The sequence below is a fragment of the Cetorhinus maximus genome, chromosome 11, assembly GCF_964194155.1.
Source record: "Cetorhinus maximus chromosome 11, sCetMax3.hap1.1, whole genome shotgun sequence".
In the NCBI taxonomy this organism is placed as follows: domain Eukaryota; kingdom Metazoa; phylum Chordata; class Chondrichthyes; order Lamniformes; family Cetorhinidae; genus Cetorhinus; species Cetorhinus maximus.
The window spans coordinates 24,581,765-24,604,603 of NC_135889.1; the positions used below are offsets into that span (position 1 = coordinate 24,581,765).

A 22,839-nucleotide genomic window follows, 5' to 3' on the forward strand; every position below is an offset into this window, starting at 1 on the left:
GAACCAGTAAATGCTGATCAGGTCATTGGGACAATCTGTCAGTTTTTAGTTCTAATTACAGGCGATATCCAAATCTTTAACCCGGCTTCTCTCTTCAGATATTCACTAGCCTGCTGTGTATTTCCAGTATACTCTTTATTAGAATACTGCTTTAAATAAGTCACACATTCCAGCTGTGAGGGTGATAGATTAAAATATGGTAATAAAATCAGAGATTATTCAACACCAAGTGTGCATGTGTATAATTTCAACTTACTTACGCCATTAAGCTCAGTAACTTTCCAAGACAGTACTGCCTGAGAGGCCATCAATAATCACTGCTTAAATAAAAATACTTGAAGTATGGCACTCCCTTGATGACTTACTTAACAAAGGTAGCAAGACCAGCAAAAGCCAATTGACCAGAAGTTCTGAGATTTAATTTGATTGTTAAAGATGCCGCATATAGCCTTAATGTCATGGGCTAAAGTCTGGAAAAACCAGACTGACTCTACTGATTGTTATAGAGTAATTCCTGCCGGAAAGTGCACATGTACAGGTTCCAGATGAAAAGAGCGTGATGGAGTAAGACCTCATCCTTTTTTTTAATATAAAATATATAGTGAGATGCTCATTGCTATTTCTAAAAATTTCAAACTGGACAAAGACCTAAAACGGCTACATCCGTGACCTTGAACAAAAGGAGCCACCTGTCAGTATCAGAGAAACCCGCACCTTGTTATCCCTGAAGAGCCACTAACAACCCTCTGTGGGCTGCACATACCAAATTCAAAGAGAGCTACACAAAAGCCATCTGCATTTCATAACCCAGGATGGCCAACAGGAGCCTGCTCATCTGCTAAGGCAAAGCGCCCGCACCCTTACTTTCAATACTTAATGGTTGAGATATTTAACAATCTCAGGGACCCAGATGAGGACGCACGTCCTTTGTCAAAGGGTGTGCAGAGAGGTGGGAGTTAGGTGACACAGGCCCCTGGCTGGATTGCAAAGTCTCAGTCTGCTTTTTTACCATCTGACCAGCAGCCTTACAGAGAAGGTGCTCTGGCCCAGGTTGGACACCTGGCCCCATTTACACTGCTTCTGCTGGAAATTCTGTACCATCGCCAATAAGACTGATTCATCTCTGCATGCCTATCTCATCATGAGGTCAACACCACCAGAAAAGTGAACCATTCAGCATCAGTTTTCAACCCACCTACCTCTGTGAAGAAATACCTCATTGGACTTTGATTCTGGTCTCTGTAACCCACATGAACCAACATTTATTTTCTCTATGGTCTCTATACTGTTAATCTTTCTTTTCTCTATCCCTCTCTTTACTGCCTGAGTGTGGAGGCAACATTGCAAACCTCTTCCCACATTTTGAATGTGTGCAAATAAACTAACCCTCTGAATTCATCCTATCTCGATTTAGCTGTGGGGTTATTAAGAGACAATTGGGTCACACCAAAATTGAGATGTTGGGGAATATGCCACCGATAATAAAGAGGGAAAGAAATCAAAACACCTTTATGTTTATGGACAGATGGTGAGAGAAGAAATTAAAGCTGTTTAAATTAATCCCCCTCCTGTCTGTAACAAGGGGATTGAGCTCAGCTCTGAATGGAAATCTGGGGGAGATGCCGAAGGACTGCTGACACCCTTGGGACTGTATGCAGCATCTTCAGCAAGCGGCAGGGGGTAATTACAAGTGCTCCAGATGACAAAGCTTTAAATAGGATACAGTTGCCTTTCTAAATTAAAGAAAAGAGATAATTTTACAAATTTACACCGAGCTTCACCCTTCAGGAAAAAGAAAAGGAAGAATTGCATTTATATTGAACTTTTCACAGCCATAGGATAGCTCAAAGTATTTTACTAACCAAGTACTTCAGAAGTGTAGTCACTGTAGGAAACACAGCAGCCAATTTGCACACAGCAAGCTCCCATAAACAGCAATGTGATTTTGTGATATTGGTGAAGGAGTAAATATTGACCAGGACACTGGGGATATACTCTTCTTCAAAATAGTGCCATGGGATTTTTTACATCCACTTGAATATACATACTTCAAATCTCTCTCCTTGAACTTCCATACATTTAATGAATGGAATATGCCAAAATTCTGCCAGTTAAAATGTCTCGCTTTGGGATCAGCCACTACTTACACCTATAAATGCACAATGTAACCTTTGTCCATTCATGCGTTTATTGGATATGCATGCCACATCTAATGATTCCTTCCACAGGCGGTCCATGTAAGCCAAGCACTAAATCATTATTTGTGTGCAACTTAATTTTTAATGTTGGTGTGGGGTCTCTCTGAACATTAAAAGTTCCCAGGCCCTCTAATAGAACAGCTAGGAACTTTTAAAGATTGGTGCTGCTATCCTGCACCCAGCCTGAAGCTTAAGTTGTGCATCTCTGGAAGGTGATCTCACTTCCCTTGGCTTCAGTGTACTTGGGAATCACGCTAGCAATTAGAACCTTAAAAGGCCCATTATGTCTGTGTAGATTCTTTGCTGGAGAAATCAGAACAAATCTCACTGGCCATCAAGTTGCATTCCTACTTTTTGTACTGCTTCATAGACATTGATGTGAATTATGTATTATAAAGATACAGAAATATTCACGTGGAGACCACAGGAATAAATTTGTCCACAGGTTCAAGTTTTGTCCAATAATTTCCAGAGGAGAAAAATTTTACTCATAATTTTAAAATAGATAGGTACAGATATTTACAAACATTTATGTATTCTAAACTATTACTGCACATAAAACTTTTCAGCTATGCTATATGTAAGGTACTCACTGTTCCTCCCAAACGATAGCAGCAGAAAGTATATCACCACCGAGCCCACCGTGCTCCTCAGGTGTATTGACTCCTAAAAGGCCCTGTTGTCCAGCCTTTTCCCAGACTTCTCTGCTCACTTGGCCATCTTTTTCCCATCTGGAACCATAAATATTATAATTTGCTGGATTTCAAATGGTAGTGCCAAACATAGAAGGGGTTTTACAGCATTTGTTTGATGTAAGTAGATTTTTGTGCTTTGGATCGCGGGTCAATGATTTTCCTACTTTCAGTTTTATGGAATGTCACATGAAATGGAATGTTTCCTGCTCGGAGTCATGTTTCACCACTTTGATCTTTGTGTTGACACCAGAAAGCTGGTTATCCCAAATCATCACTGATAATGCCATTTTCACAGTTCCAACAACCACCTATTTGATACGTGTAACACTTAGCAATGTTAATCCAACTCCAAACAACATAATCTGAGGCATCAGCTGTACTGACAGAAAACTAGATTCAGGAAAGGATCTTTATCCAAACTTGGATATGTAGATAAAAGCAAAAAACTGCGGATGTTGGAAATCCAAAACAAAAACAAAAATACCTGGAAAAACTCAGCAGTCTGACAGCATCTGCGGAGAGGAACACAGTTAACGTTTCGAGTCCGTATGACTCTTCAACAGAACAAAGGAAAAATAGAAAAGAGGTGAAATATAAGCTGGTTTAAGGGGGGGTGGGACAGGTAGAGCTGGATAGAGGGCCAGTGATAGGTGGAGATAACCAAAAGATGTCACAGACAAAAGGCCAAAGAGGTGTTGAAGCTAGTGATATTATCTAAGGAATGTGATAATAAAGGTACAGATAGCCCTAGTGGGGGTGGGGTGGGGGGAAGAGATCGAAATAGGCTAAAAGGCAGAGATAAAACAATGGACGGAAATACATTTAAAAATAATAGAAATAGGTGGGGAAAAAAAATCTATATAAATATTTGGAAAAAAGGGAGATCGGAAAGGGGGTGGGGTTGGAGGAGAGAGTTCATGATCTAAAATTGTTGAACTCAATATTCAGTCCGGAAGGCTGTAAAGTGCCTAGTCGGAAGATGAGGTGCTGTTCCTCCAGTTTGCGTTCAGCTTCACTGGAATAATGCAGCAGGCCAAGGACGGATATGTGGGCATGAGAGCAGGGTGGAGCGTTGAAATGGCAAGCGACAGGGAGGTCTGGGTCATGCTTGCGGACAGAGCGAAGGTGTTCCGCAAAGCGGTCACCCAGTCTGCGTTTGGTCTCTCCAATGTAGAGGAAACCGCATTCGGAGTAGCAAATGCAGTAGACTAAATTGAGGGAAGTGCAAGTGAAATGCTGCTTCACTTGAAAGTGTTTGGGCCCTTGGACGGTGAGGAGAGGGGAGGTAAAGGGGCAGGTGTTGCACCTTCTGTGGTTGCATGGGAAGGTGCCGTGGGAGGGGGTTGAGGTATAGGGGGTGATGGAGGAGTGGACCAGGGTGTCCCGGAGGGAACGATCCCTGCGGAATGCCGCCAGAGGGGGTTGAAGGGAAGATTTGTTTGGTGGTGGCATCATCCTGGAGTTGGCGGAAATGGCGGAGGATGATCCTTTGAATGCAGTGGCTGGTGGGGTGATAAGTGAGGACAAGGGAGACCCTATCATGGTTCTGGGAGGGAAAGGAAGGTGTGGGGGCGGATGCGTGGGAGATGGGCCAGACACGGTTGAGGGCCCTGTCAACCACTGTGGGTGGAAAACCTCGGTCAAGGAAGAAGGAAGACATGTCAGAGGAAGACATGTCATCTGTTCTGATGATGCCACTTTCAAAACAATTCCTCTGACATGTCTTCCTTCACTGATGTCTTTTAGGAAAAGGATCACCTTCACTGAGATAAAAACAAAAAACTGCGGATGCTGGAAATCCACCTTCACAGAGTCTGACGTACACATGACTCCACTCTTACAGTAGATGGTTGACTCTGAAGTGGAGTAGCAAGCCACCCAGTTGAACAATCACTATGTTTCCCATTGGAACACAGAAGTAGGAGTAGGTACTGCAGGCTTGACGTCATCATCCAAAACACACAGAATAAAGTTGAAATCAATGACAATTGATGAACCCGTGTACAGAAATAACAGGCTGATCATCAAAGGCTATCTGGAAATGGAGAGGGGGACGTGGAAATGGACACATTATGTGTCCTCCCACTGTAATTCATAAAAATGGTACGAATCAGTACAGTATTAGCATGACATAGCACATGGCAAGCATGGCACATTGCTCTAGAGTACAAGAATCCAGATTCAACTCATACACAAAAAGAAAACATTCTGCCAGTTCCAGACCAAGTTGAATTGAAATAGCAGAGCTAGGGGGTTTACTATAGGCCTCCCAAGTGCCGGTGGGAGATTGAGGAACAGTTATGTAGGCAGATTTTGGAAAGATGTAAAAGCAATAGGGCTGTTGTGGTGGGTGATTTTAACTTTCCCTATGGAATCACTTAGTGCTAAGGGGCTCGGATGGTGCAGAATTTGTAAGGTGCATCCAGGAGGGCTTCCTGAGACAATATGTAGACAGTCCAACTAGGGAAGGGGCAATACTAGATGTGGTATTAGGGAATGAAACCGGCCAGGTGGTTTCAGTAGGGGGGCATTTCGAGAAAAGTGACCATAATTTAGTAAGTTTCAAGGTACAGGAGAATAAGGATAACAGGAGTCCTCGGGTTAAGGTGCTTAATTGGGGGAAGGCTAATTATAACAATATTAGGCAGGAACTGAGGAATTTAGACTGGAGGCGGATGTTTGAGGGCAACTCAACAACTGACATATGGGGGGGCTTTCAAACGTCAGTTGATAAGAATTCAGGACTGGCATGTTCCTGCTAGGATGAAGGGTAAGTATGGCAAATTTCAGGAACCTTGGGTAATGAAGGATATGGTGAAATTAGTCAAAAAGAAAAGGGAAACATTTGTAAGGGCTAGAAGGCTAGGAACAGATGAAGCCCGTGGAGAATATAAAGAAAGTAGGAAGAAACTTAAGCAAGGAGTCAGGAGGGCTAAAAGGGGTCATGAAAAGTCACTGGCAACCAGGATTAAGGAAAATCCCAAGGCCTTTTATACATATGTAAAAAGCAAGAGGGTAGCCAGGGAAAGGGTAGGCCCACTCAGGGACAGAGGTGGGAATCTGTGTGTGGAGCCAGAAGAAATGGGAGAGATACTAAATGAATACTTCTCATCAGTATTCACCAAAGAGAAGGACTTAGCGGTCGATTTGTCTAGGAGTGTGTAGATAGCCTGGATCATGTTGAGATCAAAAAAGAGCTGTTAGGCGTCTTGAAGAATATTAAGGTGGATAAGTCCCCAGGGCCGGATGGGACCTACCCCAGAGTACTGAGGGAGGCAAGGGAGGAGATTGCTGGGACCTTGACAGAAATCTTTGTATCCTCACTGGCTACGGGTGAGGTCCCAGAGGACTGGAGAATGGCCAATGTTGTTCCATTGTTTAAGACGGGTAGCAGGGATAATCCAGGAAATTACAGGCTGGTGAGCCTTACGTCAGTGGTAGGGAAATTATTGGGGAAGATTTCTCGTGACAGGATTTACTACCATTTGGAAGCAAATGGGCCTATTAGTGAGAGGCAGCATGGTTTTGTGAAGGGGAGGTCGTGTCTCACTAACTTGATCCAGTTTTTTGAGGAAGTGACAAAGATGATCGATGATGGAAGGGTAGTGGATGTTATCTACATGGATTTCAGTAAGGCCTTTGACAGGGTCCCTCATGGCAGACTGGTACAGAAGGTAAAGTCGCACGGGATCAGAGGTGAGCTGGCAAGATGGATACAGAATTGGCTTGGTCATAGAAGACAGAGGGTAGCAATGGATGGGTGCTTTTCTGAATGGAGAGCTGTGGCTAGTGGTGTTCTGCAGGGATCAGTGCTGGGGCCTTTGCTGTTTGTAGTATACATAAATGATTTTGGAGAAAAATGTAACTGGGCTAATTAGTAAGTTTGCAGATGACGCTAAGGTTGGAGGAGTTGCAGATAGCGAAGAGGATTGTCAAAGGATACAACAAGATATAGATCGTTTGGAGACTTGGGCGGAGAAATGGCAGATGGAGTTTAATCTGGACAAATGCCAGGTAATGCATTTTGGAAGGTCTAACACAGGTAGGAATTATACAGTAAATGGCAGAACCCTTAAGTGCATCGACGGGCAGAGGGATCTGAGTGTACAGATCCACAGGTCACTGAAAGTGGCAACGCAGGTGGATAAGGTAGTCCGGAAGGCATATGGCATGCTCGCCTTCATCGGTAGGGGTACTGAGTATAAAAGCTGGGAAGTCATGCTGCAGCTATATAGAACCTTGGTTAGGCCACACTTGGAATATTGCGTGCAATTCTGGTCGCCACATTACCTGAAGGATATGGAGGTGTTGGAGAGGGTGCAGAGGAGGTTTACCAGGATGCTGCCTGGTCTGGAGGTTATTAGCTATGAGGAGAGGTTGAAGAAACTCACATTGTTCTCACTAGAGCAACGGAGGTTGAGGGGCGACTTGATAGAAGTTTACAAAATTATGAGTGACATGGACAGAGTAGATAGTCAGAAGCTTTTTCCCAGGGTGGAAGAGTCAATTACTAGGGGTCATAGATTTAAAGTGAGACGAGAAAGTTTTAGAGGAGATGTGCGGGGCAGGTTTTTTTACGCAGAGGGTAGTGAGTGTCTGGAATTCGCTGCCAGAGGAGGTGGTGGAAGCAGGTACGATAGTGGTGTTTAAGAGGCAGCTTGACAAATACACGAATAGGATGTGAATAGAGGGATACGGACCCCGGAAGTGCAAAATGTTTTAGTTTGACAGGCAATATGATCAGCGCAGGCTTGGAGGGCCGAAGGGCCTGATCCTGTGCTGTACTTTTCTTTGTTCTTTGTAGAAAATGGTACAGAAGGGAAGCAGTCCAGAAGAGCTAAGAGACCAGCCTAGCTGAGTTTATTGGGCATGAGATTCTTCGAGCAGTGCCCCCCATCCTACACTCTCTGAACTCTCCATGCACTCTCCCCTTCCTCCTCCTGACAAAGTGCTTGTACAGTACACTTGTGGCAAAGACAGACATTTAAACTGCATATACTGCAATAATACTCATGGGCTCTTCACTGTCTTATGGGCAAGATAAAACGTGTCTGGTCAATGGCACCAGTCGCAAGGAGGCCTATCTCTCACCATATATTTCAGCAGCACAGAATCATCTTATTCACAAAATAGCGAGGTATAGCAAATAACGTCACAACTAAATGGGTCTGTTGCCAGAAATATCCTTAGACAGTCAGACCTGAATTGAGCAGAGGTCATGACATGTCTGAGAAACCAGTTTTTACAAAGGACTTCCTTAACAAAATTCAGAAAGCTGTGAAAACTGATTTTGACATTGGAAGCTCCAGCTCACACACTGAGGAAATCGTAGCAACTGCATCATACCCTGTTCCCCTCATGAGGATTATGCCATTTACAAGACAGTAGAAGATAAAACAGCTTGGATGGTTAGCTTTAAGTTAGTGGCAGTTCTTATAACTACCATGGAGTAGATTTTCCACTTAGCACTCAAAATTGTGCCAGGTTTCCAAAGGGAAGTTACAATTCAAGTTACTGGTCAAACTCATTTCCATAATCACAAATTTAAATTGTCCATGAACCAATGTAAACAAGCAGTATATTAGAACATAAATGCTTATTTATTTTTTACTTGCATTAAATATATTCCTTGATATATTTAAGAGTGGCAACCTGGTGGAGCTTTATTAATGCAGCTAAAAATGGGTTTGTCAGAAATAAGCATATTAAGAAGTGTCTAGTCCACCACCTGTTAGCAATCTGATTTTAGATAACTGAAAATATTAGAAAAATTATGCAGAACCATTGGTGTACAGTAGTATAGTAGTGTTCAATGGTAAATTAAATATTTTTTTAATATTTAAAGGCTATTAAAAGGTGCCTATTAGTGCCTTTGTGCCAAAAGAACCTCAATTTTATTAGCCTCCTTGAAAGCCCACAAGTGGTGCAATTAATAGAACCTCAGCACTATTTCAATCGGAGGGTATAAACAGTGCAGGGCTGGCTTCCAGCACAGTGATTTTTAAACCAGCACAAAGGCTTTGCACTGACTGTAGCTTATGCTTCAAACTCTACGATCTTTTGCACTGTTCTGGCCAGTTTGGGGCAAAGCCTAGCAGAAACTCTACTCCTGCGTATGTCAGTGGAAGATATCCTTTAGTCAGAGGCTGAAGCTGGCTCACCAGGACTGCTTTTGACTACAGACTCCAGTCTTACACTAGATGGTTGACTCTGAAGTGGAGTAGCAAGCCACCCATTTGTTTCTCATTGGAACAGAGGAGTAGGAGTAGGTACTGCAGGCTTGACGTCATCATCCAAAACTACACAGAATAAAGTTGAAATCAATGACAATTGATGAACCCGTGTACAGAAATAATGGGCTAATCATCAAAGGCTATCTGGAAATGGAGAAGGGTACATTATGCGTTCTCCCACTGTCATTCACGAAAATGGTACGAATTAGTACAGTATCTGGAGTGGACTGAAATTGAAAGAAGGAAGAATTGGCAGCTAGTCATCTTTCACAACTTCAGAAGGTCCCAATACATTTCACAATCAATGAAGTACTTTTTGAATTGTTGTGACTGTTGCAACTACAGTCAATTTCCACACAGGAAGGGCCAGCAGACAACAATGGGATAGATGGTTAGCTAATCTGTTTTTTCATGGTATGGGGTGAGGGATAAATATTAGCCAGGGCACTAGGAGAATTCTCCAGTTCTTCTTCAAATAGTATCATCTGATCTTTTACGCCTGGCCAAGATTGAGGTTTAATGTCTCATTCCAAAGTGCCATCTCATTCCAAAGTGCCATCTCCAACAGTGCAGCACTCCTTCAGTACTGCATGAGTACCAGCTCATGCTGCGATGTTCCGATCTGTAGAGTGGGGCTTGAACACATCTCCTTTGTATTCATATATGAAAGTGTTACCTGTAGGCCAAGGCCGACAACTAGACATTTACAAATATAGTTCTATGGATCCAACAGTAAGTCATCCCTACTTCCATTGTGGGCAAGGGAGCTACCGGCTTTTGGTAATTGAGAACTATCACTACTTGGTCACAGGAAGGAGGGTACTGACTGTAACTCTTTATCCAGCAAGTGGTTCAAAGTTCCATGACAACCTAAGTCTTTGGATAGAAACCTATAGCCTCTTTTCAGCTTGGAGGCCCCAGAGTTAATTGGTGTAAGTGACAGTGCACTGTGAAGTTTTGGCTCCTTGCTCTATTTGCTCCCCTGCAACAATGCAATTAATATATACTGCAATTGTTTACCTATCTCAGAGATACAGTAAATACCACCTCAAATCAAGACCAGTGAACATGGCAAAAAATAGTTAATAGGCATTAATAAAAACAACAGGACATAATGAATTTTTTTTCACAGGTTGAAGAGCTCAGAAAAGCACCAAAACTGTCAGCTAGTGCTGGTGGCACTGCTGACTCCATTTTCCATCCACTTTAATAGCAACCTTCTTGGGAGGTAACAGCAGAAAGCATACCTCCGAATGTCCATATTTGAATGTACTTTGCAATAGATATGTTTCTGTTTTGTGGCACAGAAATTTGACATTTTATATACTTCTCTCTTCATTTCCAGTGCAGGCAGGCCACCATGCTCTAGACTTTATAACACTCCCACAGAGATCTGTTGCAATGAACAGGACAGAACTGGAAACTTGTCAATAAATCAACAGAATAGCCTGTTTGAACTCCTTCTCAGGCTGGCTCAGATACTCCAACGACATCTTTGATCTGAGCACCAAAGAATGCACAAACCCACAGCCTTTTAGAATTTCAGAATGCCTCACAATAAAAATTTAAATATCATCTGCCTTTTCATCCCTTATTTTAAAATCTGTAAAAGAACATGAAAGAAAGACACATTGTCTCATGTATTTCCACAATAAATCATCTTCTCATTTAATTTTAGAGACAACCCTGCTTTCACAGGGGTTATTCAGAATTCATAAAATAGACAAACATAGTTTATTTCAATTAACAGCAAGCTTCAGAGGCAGGTATTCTTGATGAAGCTTCTGTTTACTTTCACCTTTTAAAACAAAAGACACTACTCCCCTCATTGTGGGGGCGTCCAGTTGAAGGACCTCTTTTCAAATGGATTAGTAATTAAGGAACAAAGAACAAAGAAAAGTACAGCACAGGAACCGGCCCTTCGGCTCTCCAAGCCTGCACCGATCATATTGCCTGTCAAACTAAAACATTTTGCACTTCCGGGGTCCGTAAGGACTCCCCATCTAAGCTGTATAAGACTACATAAAAGTTCTGCATGTAAAGTGTGTTTTAATAATACCTTTAAGTAAACAGATAATTATTTACAGATTACTTACAGATACAGAGATCTTCATGCTGCTGTCAATGCTTGTCCTTGCATACTCTCCTCTCATGTAAGGCAGTCAGTCTACTCCAAAACTGCATACATGGAAGGCTTACTTCGCTTCACAGCTCACACTGTGCCTCTTCTGGCTGCCTACAGATGCACTTTTATATTTTCTTCTCGGGCCATCAGAAAGTCTGTATGGATCCCTAGAAGTCTGCAGGCCCCTGTTTGAGAACCTCTGTACTAATTAGCACAGATCATAAATTCCCAAAGTTCATTCCCAGGCAATAGTAGCTGGAAAACCAATTCATGTGAATGTATCATGCGTGATGCGATTCTGAAGTGAAATTAAGCCTCACTTGCAATCTCAAAAGAAGGTTCTGAAGTTTTGGGGTTTTTCAATGGCATTCCATAACAAGAGTGATTTCTAATATCAAACAAAAACAAAAATAGCTGGAAAAACTCAGCAGATCTGACAGCATCTGTGGAGAGGAAGACAGAGTCAACGTTTCGAGTCCGTATGACTCTTCATCAGAACTAAAGAGAAATAGAAATGTGGTGAAATATAAGCTGTTTAAGGGGGGTGGGACAGGTGGAGCTGGATAGAGGGCCAGTGATAGGTGAAGGCAAAGGAGAGATTGCCAAAGATGTCATAAACAAAGGTCAAAGGGGTGTTAGCGGTGGTGATATTAGCTAAAGGGTGTGCTAATGGTGACATTAAGGGTAGAAAGCAGGATGAGCAAGTGACAGATGGCCCTAGTGGGGATGGGGTGGGTTGGGGGGGAAGGGATCGGAATAGGCTAAAAGGTGGAGACAAAACAATGGGTGGAAATAAATTTTAAAAATAATAGAAATAGGTGGGAAAAGAAAACTATATGTATATAAAAATATATATATTATTAGAAAAAAGGGGATCAAAAAGGGGATGAGGATGGAGGAGAGAGCTCATGATCTGAAGTTGTTGAACTCAATGTTAAGTCCGGAAGGCTGTAAAGTGGCTAATCGGAAAATGAGGTGCTGTTCCTCCAGTTTGCGTTGAGCTTCACTGGAACATTGCAGCAGGCCGAGGATGGATATGTGGGCATGAGAGCAGGGTGGTGTGTTGAGACGGCAAGCGACAGGAAGGTCTGAGTCATGCGTGTGGACAGACCACAGATGTTCCGCAAAGCGGTCACCCAGTCTGTGTTTGGCCTCTCCAATGTAGAGACCGCCACATTGGGAGCAGCGAATGCAGTAGACTAAATTGAGGGAAGTGCAAGTGAAGTGCTGCTTCCCTTGAAAGGAGTGCTTGGGTCCTTGGACGGTGAGGAGGGGGGAAGTAAAGGGCAGGTGTTGCACCTTCTGCGGTTGCATGGGAAGGTGCTGTGGGAGGGGGTTGAGGTGTAGGGGTGATGGAGAAGTGGACCAGGGTGTCCCGGAGGGAACGGTCCCTACGGAATGCCGACAAGGGGGGTGAAGGTAAGATGTGTTTGGTGGTGGCATCATGCTGGAGTTGGCGGAAATGGCGGAGGATGATCCTTTGAATGCGGAGGCTGGTGGGGTGATAAGTGAGGACAAGGGGGACCATATTATGGTTCTGGGAGGGAGAGGAAGGTGTGAGGGCGGATGCGCGGGAGATGTGCCGGACACAATTGAGGGCCCTGACAACCGTCGTGGGTGGAAAACCTCAGTTAAGGAAGAAGGAAGACATGTCAGAAGAACTGTTTTGGAAAGTGGCATAATCGGAACAGATGCGACAGAGGCGAAGGAACTGAGAGAATGGGATGGAGTCCTTACAGGAAGCAGGGTGTGAGGAGCTGTAGTCGAGGTAGCTGTGGGAGTCGGTGGGCTTGTAATGGATATTGGTGGATAGTCTATCACCAGAAATTGAGACCGAGAGGTCACGGGAGGGAAGGGAAGCGTCAGTGATGGACCATGTGAAAATGGTGGAGGGGTGGAAATCGGAAGCAAAATTAATACATTTTTCCAGGTCCAGACGAGAGCTAATATCGATGCTTCTGCACATTCGTCTAGAGTTTTAAAGCGCACCAATACAACACAAAGGCGGCACTGAGCTGTCTCCTTGAACTGCTGCAGTCCATGTGGTGTAGGTACACCCACAGTGCTGTTAGGAAGGCAGTTCCAGGATTTTAACCCAGTGACAGTGAAAGAATGGTGATATGTTTCCAAGTCTGGGTGGCGAGTGGCTTAGAGGGGATCTTCCAGGTACTGATGTTCCCATGTGTCTGCCGCCCTTTTCCTACTAGATGGTAGCAGTCATTTGGAAGGTGCTATCTAAGGAGCCTTGGTGAGTTCCTACAGTGCACCTTGAAGATGATACACACTGCTGTCACTGTGTTTCAGTGGTGAAGGGAGTGAATGTTTGTGGATGGGGTGCCAGTCAAGCAGGCTGCTTTGTCCTGGAAGGCGTCAAGCTCCTTAAGTGTTGTTGGAGCTGTATTCATCCAGTAGATGGTGGGAAGCCATTTTCATGAACTGTGGCGGTCCAACTGGTCTAGGTACATTCACAGAGCTGTTGGGGATTTTGTCTCAGTGACAGTAAAGGAACAGCAATATAGTTCTAAATCAGGACAGTGTGTGACTTGGATGGGAGCTTGCAGATGGTGGTCTTCCAATGCGTGTACAGCCCTTACTGTTCTTGGGTGGTAGAGGTTGTGGGTTTGGAAGGTGCAGTTGAAGAAGCCTTGGCATGTTCTCATTGCACCTTGTAGATGGTATCTACAGCTGCCACAGAGCACCAGTGGAGGAGGGAGTGAATGGTTAAGGTGGTGAACAGGGTGCAGGTCAAGCAACCATCACACTGACTGGTGCCTTGCTGATGATGGACAGGATTGGGGTGTCAGGAGGTGAGTTACTTGGCACAGAATTCCCAGCTTCTGAACTGCTTTATAGCCACAGTATTTATATGGCTGGCCCAGTTAAGTTTCTGACCAATGGCAACCTCCAGATTGTTGTTGATGGAGGGTTCAGTAATAGTACTACCATTGAATGTCCAGGGGAGATGGTTAGATTCTATATTGTTGCAGATGGTCATTGTCTGGCAACTTGTATGTCGTGAATGTTACTTGCCACATATCAACCCAAGCCTGAATGTTCAGGTCTTGTTGCACACGGGCAAATTGCTTCAGTATCTGAGGAGTTGTGAATGGTATGGAACACAGTGTAATCATCAGTGAACATTCTGCATCTGACCTTATGATGGAATGGAATGTCATTCACCGAAGATGGTTGGGTCTTAGACTTAGAGCGCCTTGATGCCACACTCAGTCAAATGCTGCCTCGATGTCAAGGGCAGTCACTTTAACATCACCTCTGGAGTTCAGCTCTTTTGTCCATGTTTGGACCAAGATCATAATGAAGTCAGGAGCCAAGTGGCCCTGGCGAAACCCAAACTGAGCATCAGTCAGCAGGTTGTTGTTGAATAAGCACCGCTTGATAGCACTGTGGGCAACGCCCATTACTTTACAGAAGATTGATAGTTAAATGATATGGCATTAATTGGCTGGATTGGATTTGTCCGGCTTTTTACAGACAGGACATACCTGGGTGAATTTCTAAATTGTTGAGCAGATGACTGCCTTGTGGCTGTGCTGGAACAGCTTCACTAACAGGACAGCTAATTCTAGAGCACAATCTTCATTTACTACGGCCGGGATCTAGTCAGGGCCCAAAGCCTTTGCTGTGTCCACTTTGTTCAGCCGCTTCTCGATGCCCTTCTCAAGGGCAATTAAGGGCAGGGAATAAATGCTGATCTTGCCAGCAACACTCATCACAAGAATGAATAAAAAGTCACATGGAGTGAATCAAAGTGACTGAAGACCGGCATCCATGATAGTGGAACTTCAGGAAGAGGCCAAGATCACCTAATTGATAATTCCAGCTGAAGATGCGTGCAAAGGCTTCAGCCTCGTCTTCTGCAATGATGTGCTGGGCTCCCCCAACTCTGAGGATGGGGATGTTTTTGGAGTCTCCTCCTCCAGTTAGTTGTTTAACTGTCCACCACCAATCATGACTGAATGTGGTAAGACTGCAGAGCTTTGATATGTCTATTGGTTGAGGCATTGCTTAGTCAATAGCATGCTGCTTCCACTGTTTGGCATGAATATAGTCTAGTGTTGTAACTTCACCAGACTATTCTTATTCATTCATGGGATGTGAATGTCACTGGCTAGGCCAGCATTTATTGCCCATCCCCAATTGTCCTTGAGGTGATGATGGTGAGCTGCCTTCTTGAACCGCTGCAGTCCAGCACCTCATTTTTAGGTATGCCTGGTGCTGCTCCTGGCATGCCTTCCAACATGCCTCCTTGGACCAGGGCTGATCCCCTGGATTGATGGCAATGGTAGTGAGGGATATGCCAGGCCCTGAGATTACAAAGTGTGCCTGGATGCAATTCCGATGGCCCACAGTGCCTCATGGATGCCAAGCTTCAAACTGCTATATTTGTTCTGATTCTATCCTATTCAGCATGGTGGTGCTACACATGATGGAGGGTGTCCTCAGTATGAAGGCAGGACTTCATAGTGTGTGCGGCACTATGACATTGACATGTGGCAGTCCCTATCAATACTGTCACGGACAGGTGCATCTGGGACAAGCAAGTTGAAGATGAGGTAGATCTTTCCCTCTTGTTGGTCCTCTCACTACCTTTCACAGGCCCAGTCTAGCAGCTATGTCCTCCAGGACTCAGCCAGCTCGGTCAGTAGTGGTGCTATTGAGCCACTCTTGATAATGGACATTGAAGTCCCCACCCGAAGTACGTCCTGAACCCTTGCTACCCTCAGTGCTTCTTCCAAGCGGTATTTAACATGGAGGAGTAATGACTAATCAACTGAGGGAGGGCAGCAGGTGGTAACTAGCAGGACATTTCCCTATCCATGTTTGGCCTGATGCCCTGAGATTGAGGACTCCCAGGATCACTCCCTCCTCACTGTACATCATTGCGTTGCCACCTTAGGTGGGTCTGTCCCATCCAAGGATGGTGATAGAGGGAGTCTGGGACATTGGTTGCAAGGTATGATTTGAATATGACCAAATCAGGCTTTTGCTTGACTAGACTGTAGGACAGCTCTCCCAATTTTGGCACAAGTTCGCAGATGTTAGTGAGGAGAACTTGCAGGATCAACTAGGCGATGTGTGTGTGCTTTGTTTCTTCTGGTGCCTAGGTCAATGCTAGGTGGTCCAAGTTGTTTTCGGCTTGCTCAACTTTTCTGGAGTAGTTTGATACAAATGAGTAGCTTGCTAGGTCAGTTCAGAGGACAATTAACAGTCAAGAGTCACTGTAGGTCCTACTGGGTAAGCACAGATTTCTCCCCTGAAGGGTTCATGTACCGGGTCATTCAACAATCCGGTAGTTTCATGATTATTAATAACGCTAGCATTTTATTCTAGATGTATTAACTAATTGAATTTTAATCAAGGCTTAGATTAAATAAACTACTAATGAGATTATAGACCAAATGCCAAACTATATTGGTTTATGTTTGGAATAAAATAGCAACTCACGATTTTTTCCCCCAAATCTCTTGAAAATCAGGTGTTTGTCTCTTGATTTATGAGATGGTGGGATTGGTATGTATGTGGTAGGTAAGAACAGCAGCTGGGAAATTACAATTAATCTTCTTTATTCAAATTTTTGTAATAATTTTACTCAAAATTTCACAGGGCTACATACTGTGTATGATATGGAGCCACCTCTGCTTCAAAAAATCTTCTCACACTTTGTCTGAATATATCATGCTCTTCAGAAAAGATTCGGCGAGTACCAATGTCCATCAGATTCTTGGTGAAGGAGGTTTCTGGGCGAGAGATTTTGTGGGTTTCATCACATTTTGTTTGCGTGCAATGCAGTCTAAGAAAAAAACAATAAGAGGTTGGATAAGAATTCAAGTATTTATTTTCACAGAATTATTAGAGCATGGAAGGCAGCCATTCAGCCCATTGCATCTGCACCGGTTCTCTGAATGAGCAATTCACCTAGTGCCATTCCCTTGCCTTCTCCCCGTAACCCTGCATGTTCTTCCTTTTCAGATGACAGTAATATCCTTTTTGAATGCTTCGATTGAACCTGCCTCCACCGCACTCTCAGGCAGTGCATTCAACATCCTAACCACTTGCTGTGTGAAAAAGCTTTTCCTCATTCACCTTCGCTGTTGACTGGACAAATTTGGTGCTTCTTTTCAAGTCTCTTTAATCTACAATTTTTGTTAACATTGAGATAGCAAGGCAAACTTTAAAGCACTGATTTGATGGTGTCAAGCTCGACTTTTAAAAACCCCAAGACTGGAAAGGAAGTCCCACTATTTAGGAGCTCTGGGAAGTGATCCACTCAGTAGAAAACCACATTCTTTGCAATATCACAAAACATTCATAAGTCGTGGTCAATAAATAAACTAGGACTCAAACATTGCACCCTTAATTTTCACGATAGCAGCCTGCAAGGTCAGTGACACAGAGGCCCCGCCAATCATAACGGCAGAGCCTCATCTAAGTAAATCTATCTGGTCCTTTTTTTTATTCATTTATGGGGTGTGGGCTTTGCTGACTAGGCCAGCATTTACTGCCCATCCCTAATTGTCCTTGTGAAGGTGGTGGTGAGCCGCCTTCTTGGATCGCTGCAGTCCATGTGGTATAGGTACACCCACAGTGCTGTTAGGGAGTTCCGGGATTTTGACCCAGCGACAGTCAAGGAACGGCAGTATATTTCCAAGTCAGGATGGTGGGTGACTTGGAGGGGAACTTCCAGGTGGTGGTGTTCTATCTGCTGCCCTTATCCTTCTAGATGGTAGTGGTTGTGGGTTTAGAAGGTGCTGCCTAAGGAGGTTTGGCGAGTTCCTGCAATGCATCTTGTAGATGGTACACATTGCTGCCACTGTGCATCCGTGGTGGAAGGAATTAATATTTGTGGATGGGGTGCTAATCAATGGGCTGCTTTGTCCTGCATGGTGTCAAGCTTCTTGAGTGTTGTTGGAGCTACACTCATCCATGCAAGTGGAGAATATCCCATCACACTCCTGACTTGTGCCTTGTAGATGGAGGACAGGCTTTGGGGAGTCAGGAGGTGAGTTACTCGCTGCAGGATTCCTAGCCTCTGACCTGCTCTTGTAGCCACAGTATTTATATGGCTAGTCCAGTTCAGTTTCTGGTCAATGGTAACCCCCAGGATAGTGGGGGATTCAGCGATGGTAATGACACTGAATGTCAAGGGGTGATGGTTAGATTCTGTCTTGTTGGAGATGGTCATTGCCTGGCACTTGGGTGTTACTTGCCACTTGTCAGCCCAAGCCTGGTTATTGTTCAGGTCTTGCTGCATTTGGACATGGACTGCTTCAGTATCTGAGGAGTCGCAAATGGTGCTGAACCTTGTGCAATTATCAGCAAACATATCCACTTCTGACCTTATGATGAAAGGAAGGTCATTGATTTTGCAGCTGAAGATGGTTGGGTTTAGGACACTACCTTGAGGAACTCCTACAGCGATATCTGGAACTGAGATGGCTGACCTCCAACAACCACAACCATCATCCTGCCCAACCAGAATGATATGTGGATAGCATTATGCAGCTACTGGCAGGAGGCCACAGCTGGGAACCTTTGCAGTTGGTGGGGACTGATGGCTCTGGGCAGGGATCAGGGTGGAAAGAGACTCGCTACTCACCACCAGATGGGGATCAGGCAGCGTGATGACAGGAGGATCTAACAAAGGTTCAGAGGCTGTGACTCGGCACAAGGGAGGTCCTAGATTTCTTTGTGAGGCCTGGAGGAGTACTACTGGCCCCTCATGAAATTCTAAAATAAAACTTTAAAGTTTAACCTGGGCCAGAATCCTGTATCTGACAGGAGAGTCAGCACTGCCATCTTGTTCAGGCCTTAGATCGAAATTTCAGAGTAGAAATTCACTAAACAGTATGGGTTCAACTTCATCTCATCACCACATCACCCAAGGGTTTATAGAAAGATCACAAGAACTCTCATGAAATACTAAGAGACAAAGGAAGACCCAAACCTTGCCTTATTGTCACTATGATCTACACTTCTTGAGCCTGATGAAATCGCCTGCAGGGCTGTTGAATGGAAGAAAGTATAAGACAATTCTACGAAGCAAGATACTCCTCCAAGTGACCAGAGACAGTAAGACAACAATTAACTAGAACAATTAACTGAAGAGTCATGAGGACTTGAAACGTTAAATATGCTCCCTTCCACAGATGCTGCCAGACCTGCTGAGTTTTTCCAGGTATTTTTGTTTTTTTTTGTATTTACAATTAACTAATGCACAGGTAGGTGGTCATCAACACTTCAACAAACACATCAAATCCCTGCCCGATTTTTTGAATGGGCAAACTGTACATGCATAGGATCCAAGCATGAAATCCTGGACTCAGCAATGAGGTTCCAAGGTCATACAGCATTGAGACCAAAATCAGTAAGCACATGAGAAGGAACAGGGTCTATGTTGACCTACACCTGAACTGGTAAAACAGGAAAGATCAACAATGCTAGCAACATCATTAACAAGTGAGACAACATTAACAGCATCACCAACAAGCAGTGAAACATCAATGTCACCAGCAAGTGACACGCCATTAGCAACATCAAGTAAGACAACCACAACACCAGGGGCAACACGCATAACATTGCCTGTGCAGCAACTCACAACTGAGAACGATTAATAGCAAATCTACAAGATGGAGGCACAACATCCTACCACCTATGCAAAACTGTGAATAATGTTTTCTGAGAAAAGAAAACAAGCTATTAAAGAATCAAAGGGTTCCATTTATTTATAAAAAGTTGATCGATAATTATTTTTAGATGAAAAGTTACCGAGCCTTGTGGCACAACATTATTCACTGCCTGCCAACTTGAAAAAGACCCATTTATGCCCACTCTCTGCTTTCTATCCGTTAACTAATCCTCTGGCCATGCTAACCTATTACCCCAACTCCATGAGCCCTCATTTTGTCTACTGACCTTTTATGTGGCACCTTAACAAATGCCTTTTGGAAATCCAGGTATTCTACCCTCCAAGTCATATCCTCAAAAAATGCTCATAAATTTGCCAAACACAATTTTCCTTTAATAAAACTATGTTGACTTGTCTAAGAGAACTGCTAAGACTTCCTTAATTATAGATTCCAACCTTTTTCCCAACAACTAATGTTAGGCTAACTTGACTGCAGTTCACTTTTTTCTCTCTCCCTCCTTTCTTAAAAAGCAGTGTAAGATTTGCCAACCCTTGAATCTAATGAATTTGGAATGCTAGCACATCCATTATCTCTGCAGCTATATCTTTGAGAACCCTAGGGTGTAGGCCATCAGGTCCCAGGGATTTGTCAGATTTTAGACCCTCCAGTTTTTCTGATACTTTTTCTCTGATGATAATTTCCTTAATTTCCTCTCTTTTTAGCCCCTAGGTTACTGTCCATTTCTGGTATGAATCCATTTCTGGTATGAAACTTGTGTCTTCTACTGTGGACACAGACACAATATTTGTTCAATGCCTCTGCCATTTCCTCATTCCCCATAATAATTTCTCCTGTCTCTGCTAAGAAACCAATGTTTACTTTAGCTACTCTCTTCCTTAGTAAGAGCTTTTACTAGTATATTAAATTTGTTCTATATTTCTGGCTAGTCTACTCATATTCTACTTATTCCCCTTTTATCAACTTTCGGTGGTCCCAAAAACACTTAATCCTCAGGCTTGCTACTATTTTTGTAACATTGTAAGCTTCTTCTTTTAACTTACTACTATCCTAACTTCCTGAGTGAGTCAGGGATAGTTCTTTCTGGCTGAGTTTTTGTTTATCAATGGAACGCATTTTTGTTGAACATTTTGAATTGTTTCTTTAAATGTTTCCCACTGTTCATTTACCTCCAAACCTTTTAGTCGATATATCCAACTAACCTTAGCCAGTTCTCCCCTCATACCTATGAATTAAGCTTTGTTTAAGTTTAAGATTCTTGCTTGTGACTGGAATATATCACTTTCAAACTTAACATTTCCATGTCAATAGTATTTTGATCACCATTTCCCTGTGGATCAGAGTTTAATTAACTCAAGATCACTTCCTGGACAATTACTGAAGTTTATGTTACAGGAGTTATTGATTTGTGCCTCCCATAACAAAATCAGCCTTCAGTAACTGTCCAGAAAGTGATCTTGAGTTAATTGAATTCAATTTCTTTGAAAGTTGTGAGGCACAGATCCGAATCTGCACATGCACCGACGACTGCAGTGCATGCGCAACTGTTCATAACATCTTCGCGGTTGGCAGGAGTTACAATGGTCTAGTAAATCTCCTGTACATGCTCTTCAAGGTAAAATTAACAGAGGAAAGCTGGAGAACTTCCTGTTACATGGCAGATGTTTTGAACTTATGCTGAAATTTTTTTGTGAAGGTGGTGGTGAGCTGTCCTCATGAACCGCTTTAATCCCTGTGGTGTAGGTACACCCACACACCCACAATGCTATTCGGAAGGAATCCCATGATTTTGACCCAGCGACAATGAAGGAACAGCAATATGTTTCCTGTTGCAGATGCATCTGTCCATGACAGTATTGGTAGGAGTGTATGAGTGCAGGAGGGCATGCCAGGAGCAGCACCAGGCATACCTAAAAATGAGGTGTCAACCTGGTGAAACTACAACACAGGGCTACTTGCACAAACAGCAAAAGCAGCTTGTGATAGAGAGCTAAGTGATCTCACAACCAACAGATCAGATCTAAGCTCTGCCACATCAATTTGTGAATGGTGGTGGATAATTAAATAACTAACTAGAGGAAGAGGCTCTACAAATATCTCCATCCTCAATAATGGGGGAGCACAGCACATCAGTGCAAAAGATAAGATTGAAGCATTTGCAACAATCTTCAGCTAGAAGTGCCGAGTGGAAGATCCATCTCAGCCTCCTCTCGAGGACCCCAGCATCACAGAAGCTGGTCTTCAGCCAGTTATATTCACTCCATGTAATATCAAAGCTGAAGGGCACTGGATATGGCAAAGGCTATGGGCCCTGACAACATACCAACGCCGTGAAGATTTGTGCTCCAGGCTACCTGTACCCTTAGCCAAGCTCTTCCAGTATAGCTACAACATTGACATCTACCCAGCAATGTGGAAAACTGCCCAGGTACGTCCCGTCCACAGAAAGCAAGACAAATCCAACCCGGACAATCACCATCCAATCAGTCTACTCTTGGTCATCAGCAAAGTAACGGACGTGCTATCAAGTGGCACTTACTCAGAAATAACCTGCTCACTGACACTCAGTTGGGTTCCACCAGGGCCACTCAGCTCCTGACCTCATTACAGCCTTAGTGCAAACATGGACAAAAGAGCTGAACGCCAGAGGTGAGATGAGAGTGACTGCCCTTGACTTCAGGGCAGCATTTGACTGAGTGTGGCATCAAGGAGCCCGTGCAAAACTGGAGTCAATGGGAATCAGAGGGAAAACTCTCCACGGGTTAGAGTCATACCTAGCCCAAAGGAAGATGGTTGTGGTTGTTGTAAGGTCAATTAACTCAGTCACAGGACATCAATGCAGGAGTTCCTCAGGGTAGAGTCTGAGGCCCAACCATCTTCAGCTGCTTCATCAATGGCCTCCCTTCCATCATAAGGTCAGAA

The 22,839-nt window shown here is 43.7% G+C and overlaps 1 protein-coding gene across 4 annotated transcripts in view; it reads right to left on the reverse strand.

The window, feature by feature from the left end:
- The window catches only part of acadl (acyl-CoA dehydrogenase long chain), a 146,036-nt gene that overhangs the window by 106,999 nt on the left and 16,198 nt on the right, over positions 1 to 22,839 (reverse strand). For all 4 annotated transcript variants that reach the window (XM_078551657.1, XM_078551658.1, XM_078551660.1 and 1 more), the window contains exons 2-3: positions 16,887 to 17,063; positions 2,792 to 2,929 (exon numbers count right to left, since the gene is read on the reverse strand). In XM_078551657.1, coding sequence (XP_078407783.1) covers positions 2,792 to 2,929; positions 16,887 to 17,063 — 315 coding nt within the window. The remainder of the gene's footprint in view (positions 1 to 2,791; positions 2,930 to 16,886; positions 17,064 to 22,839) is intronic.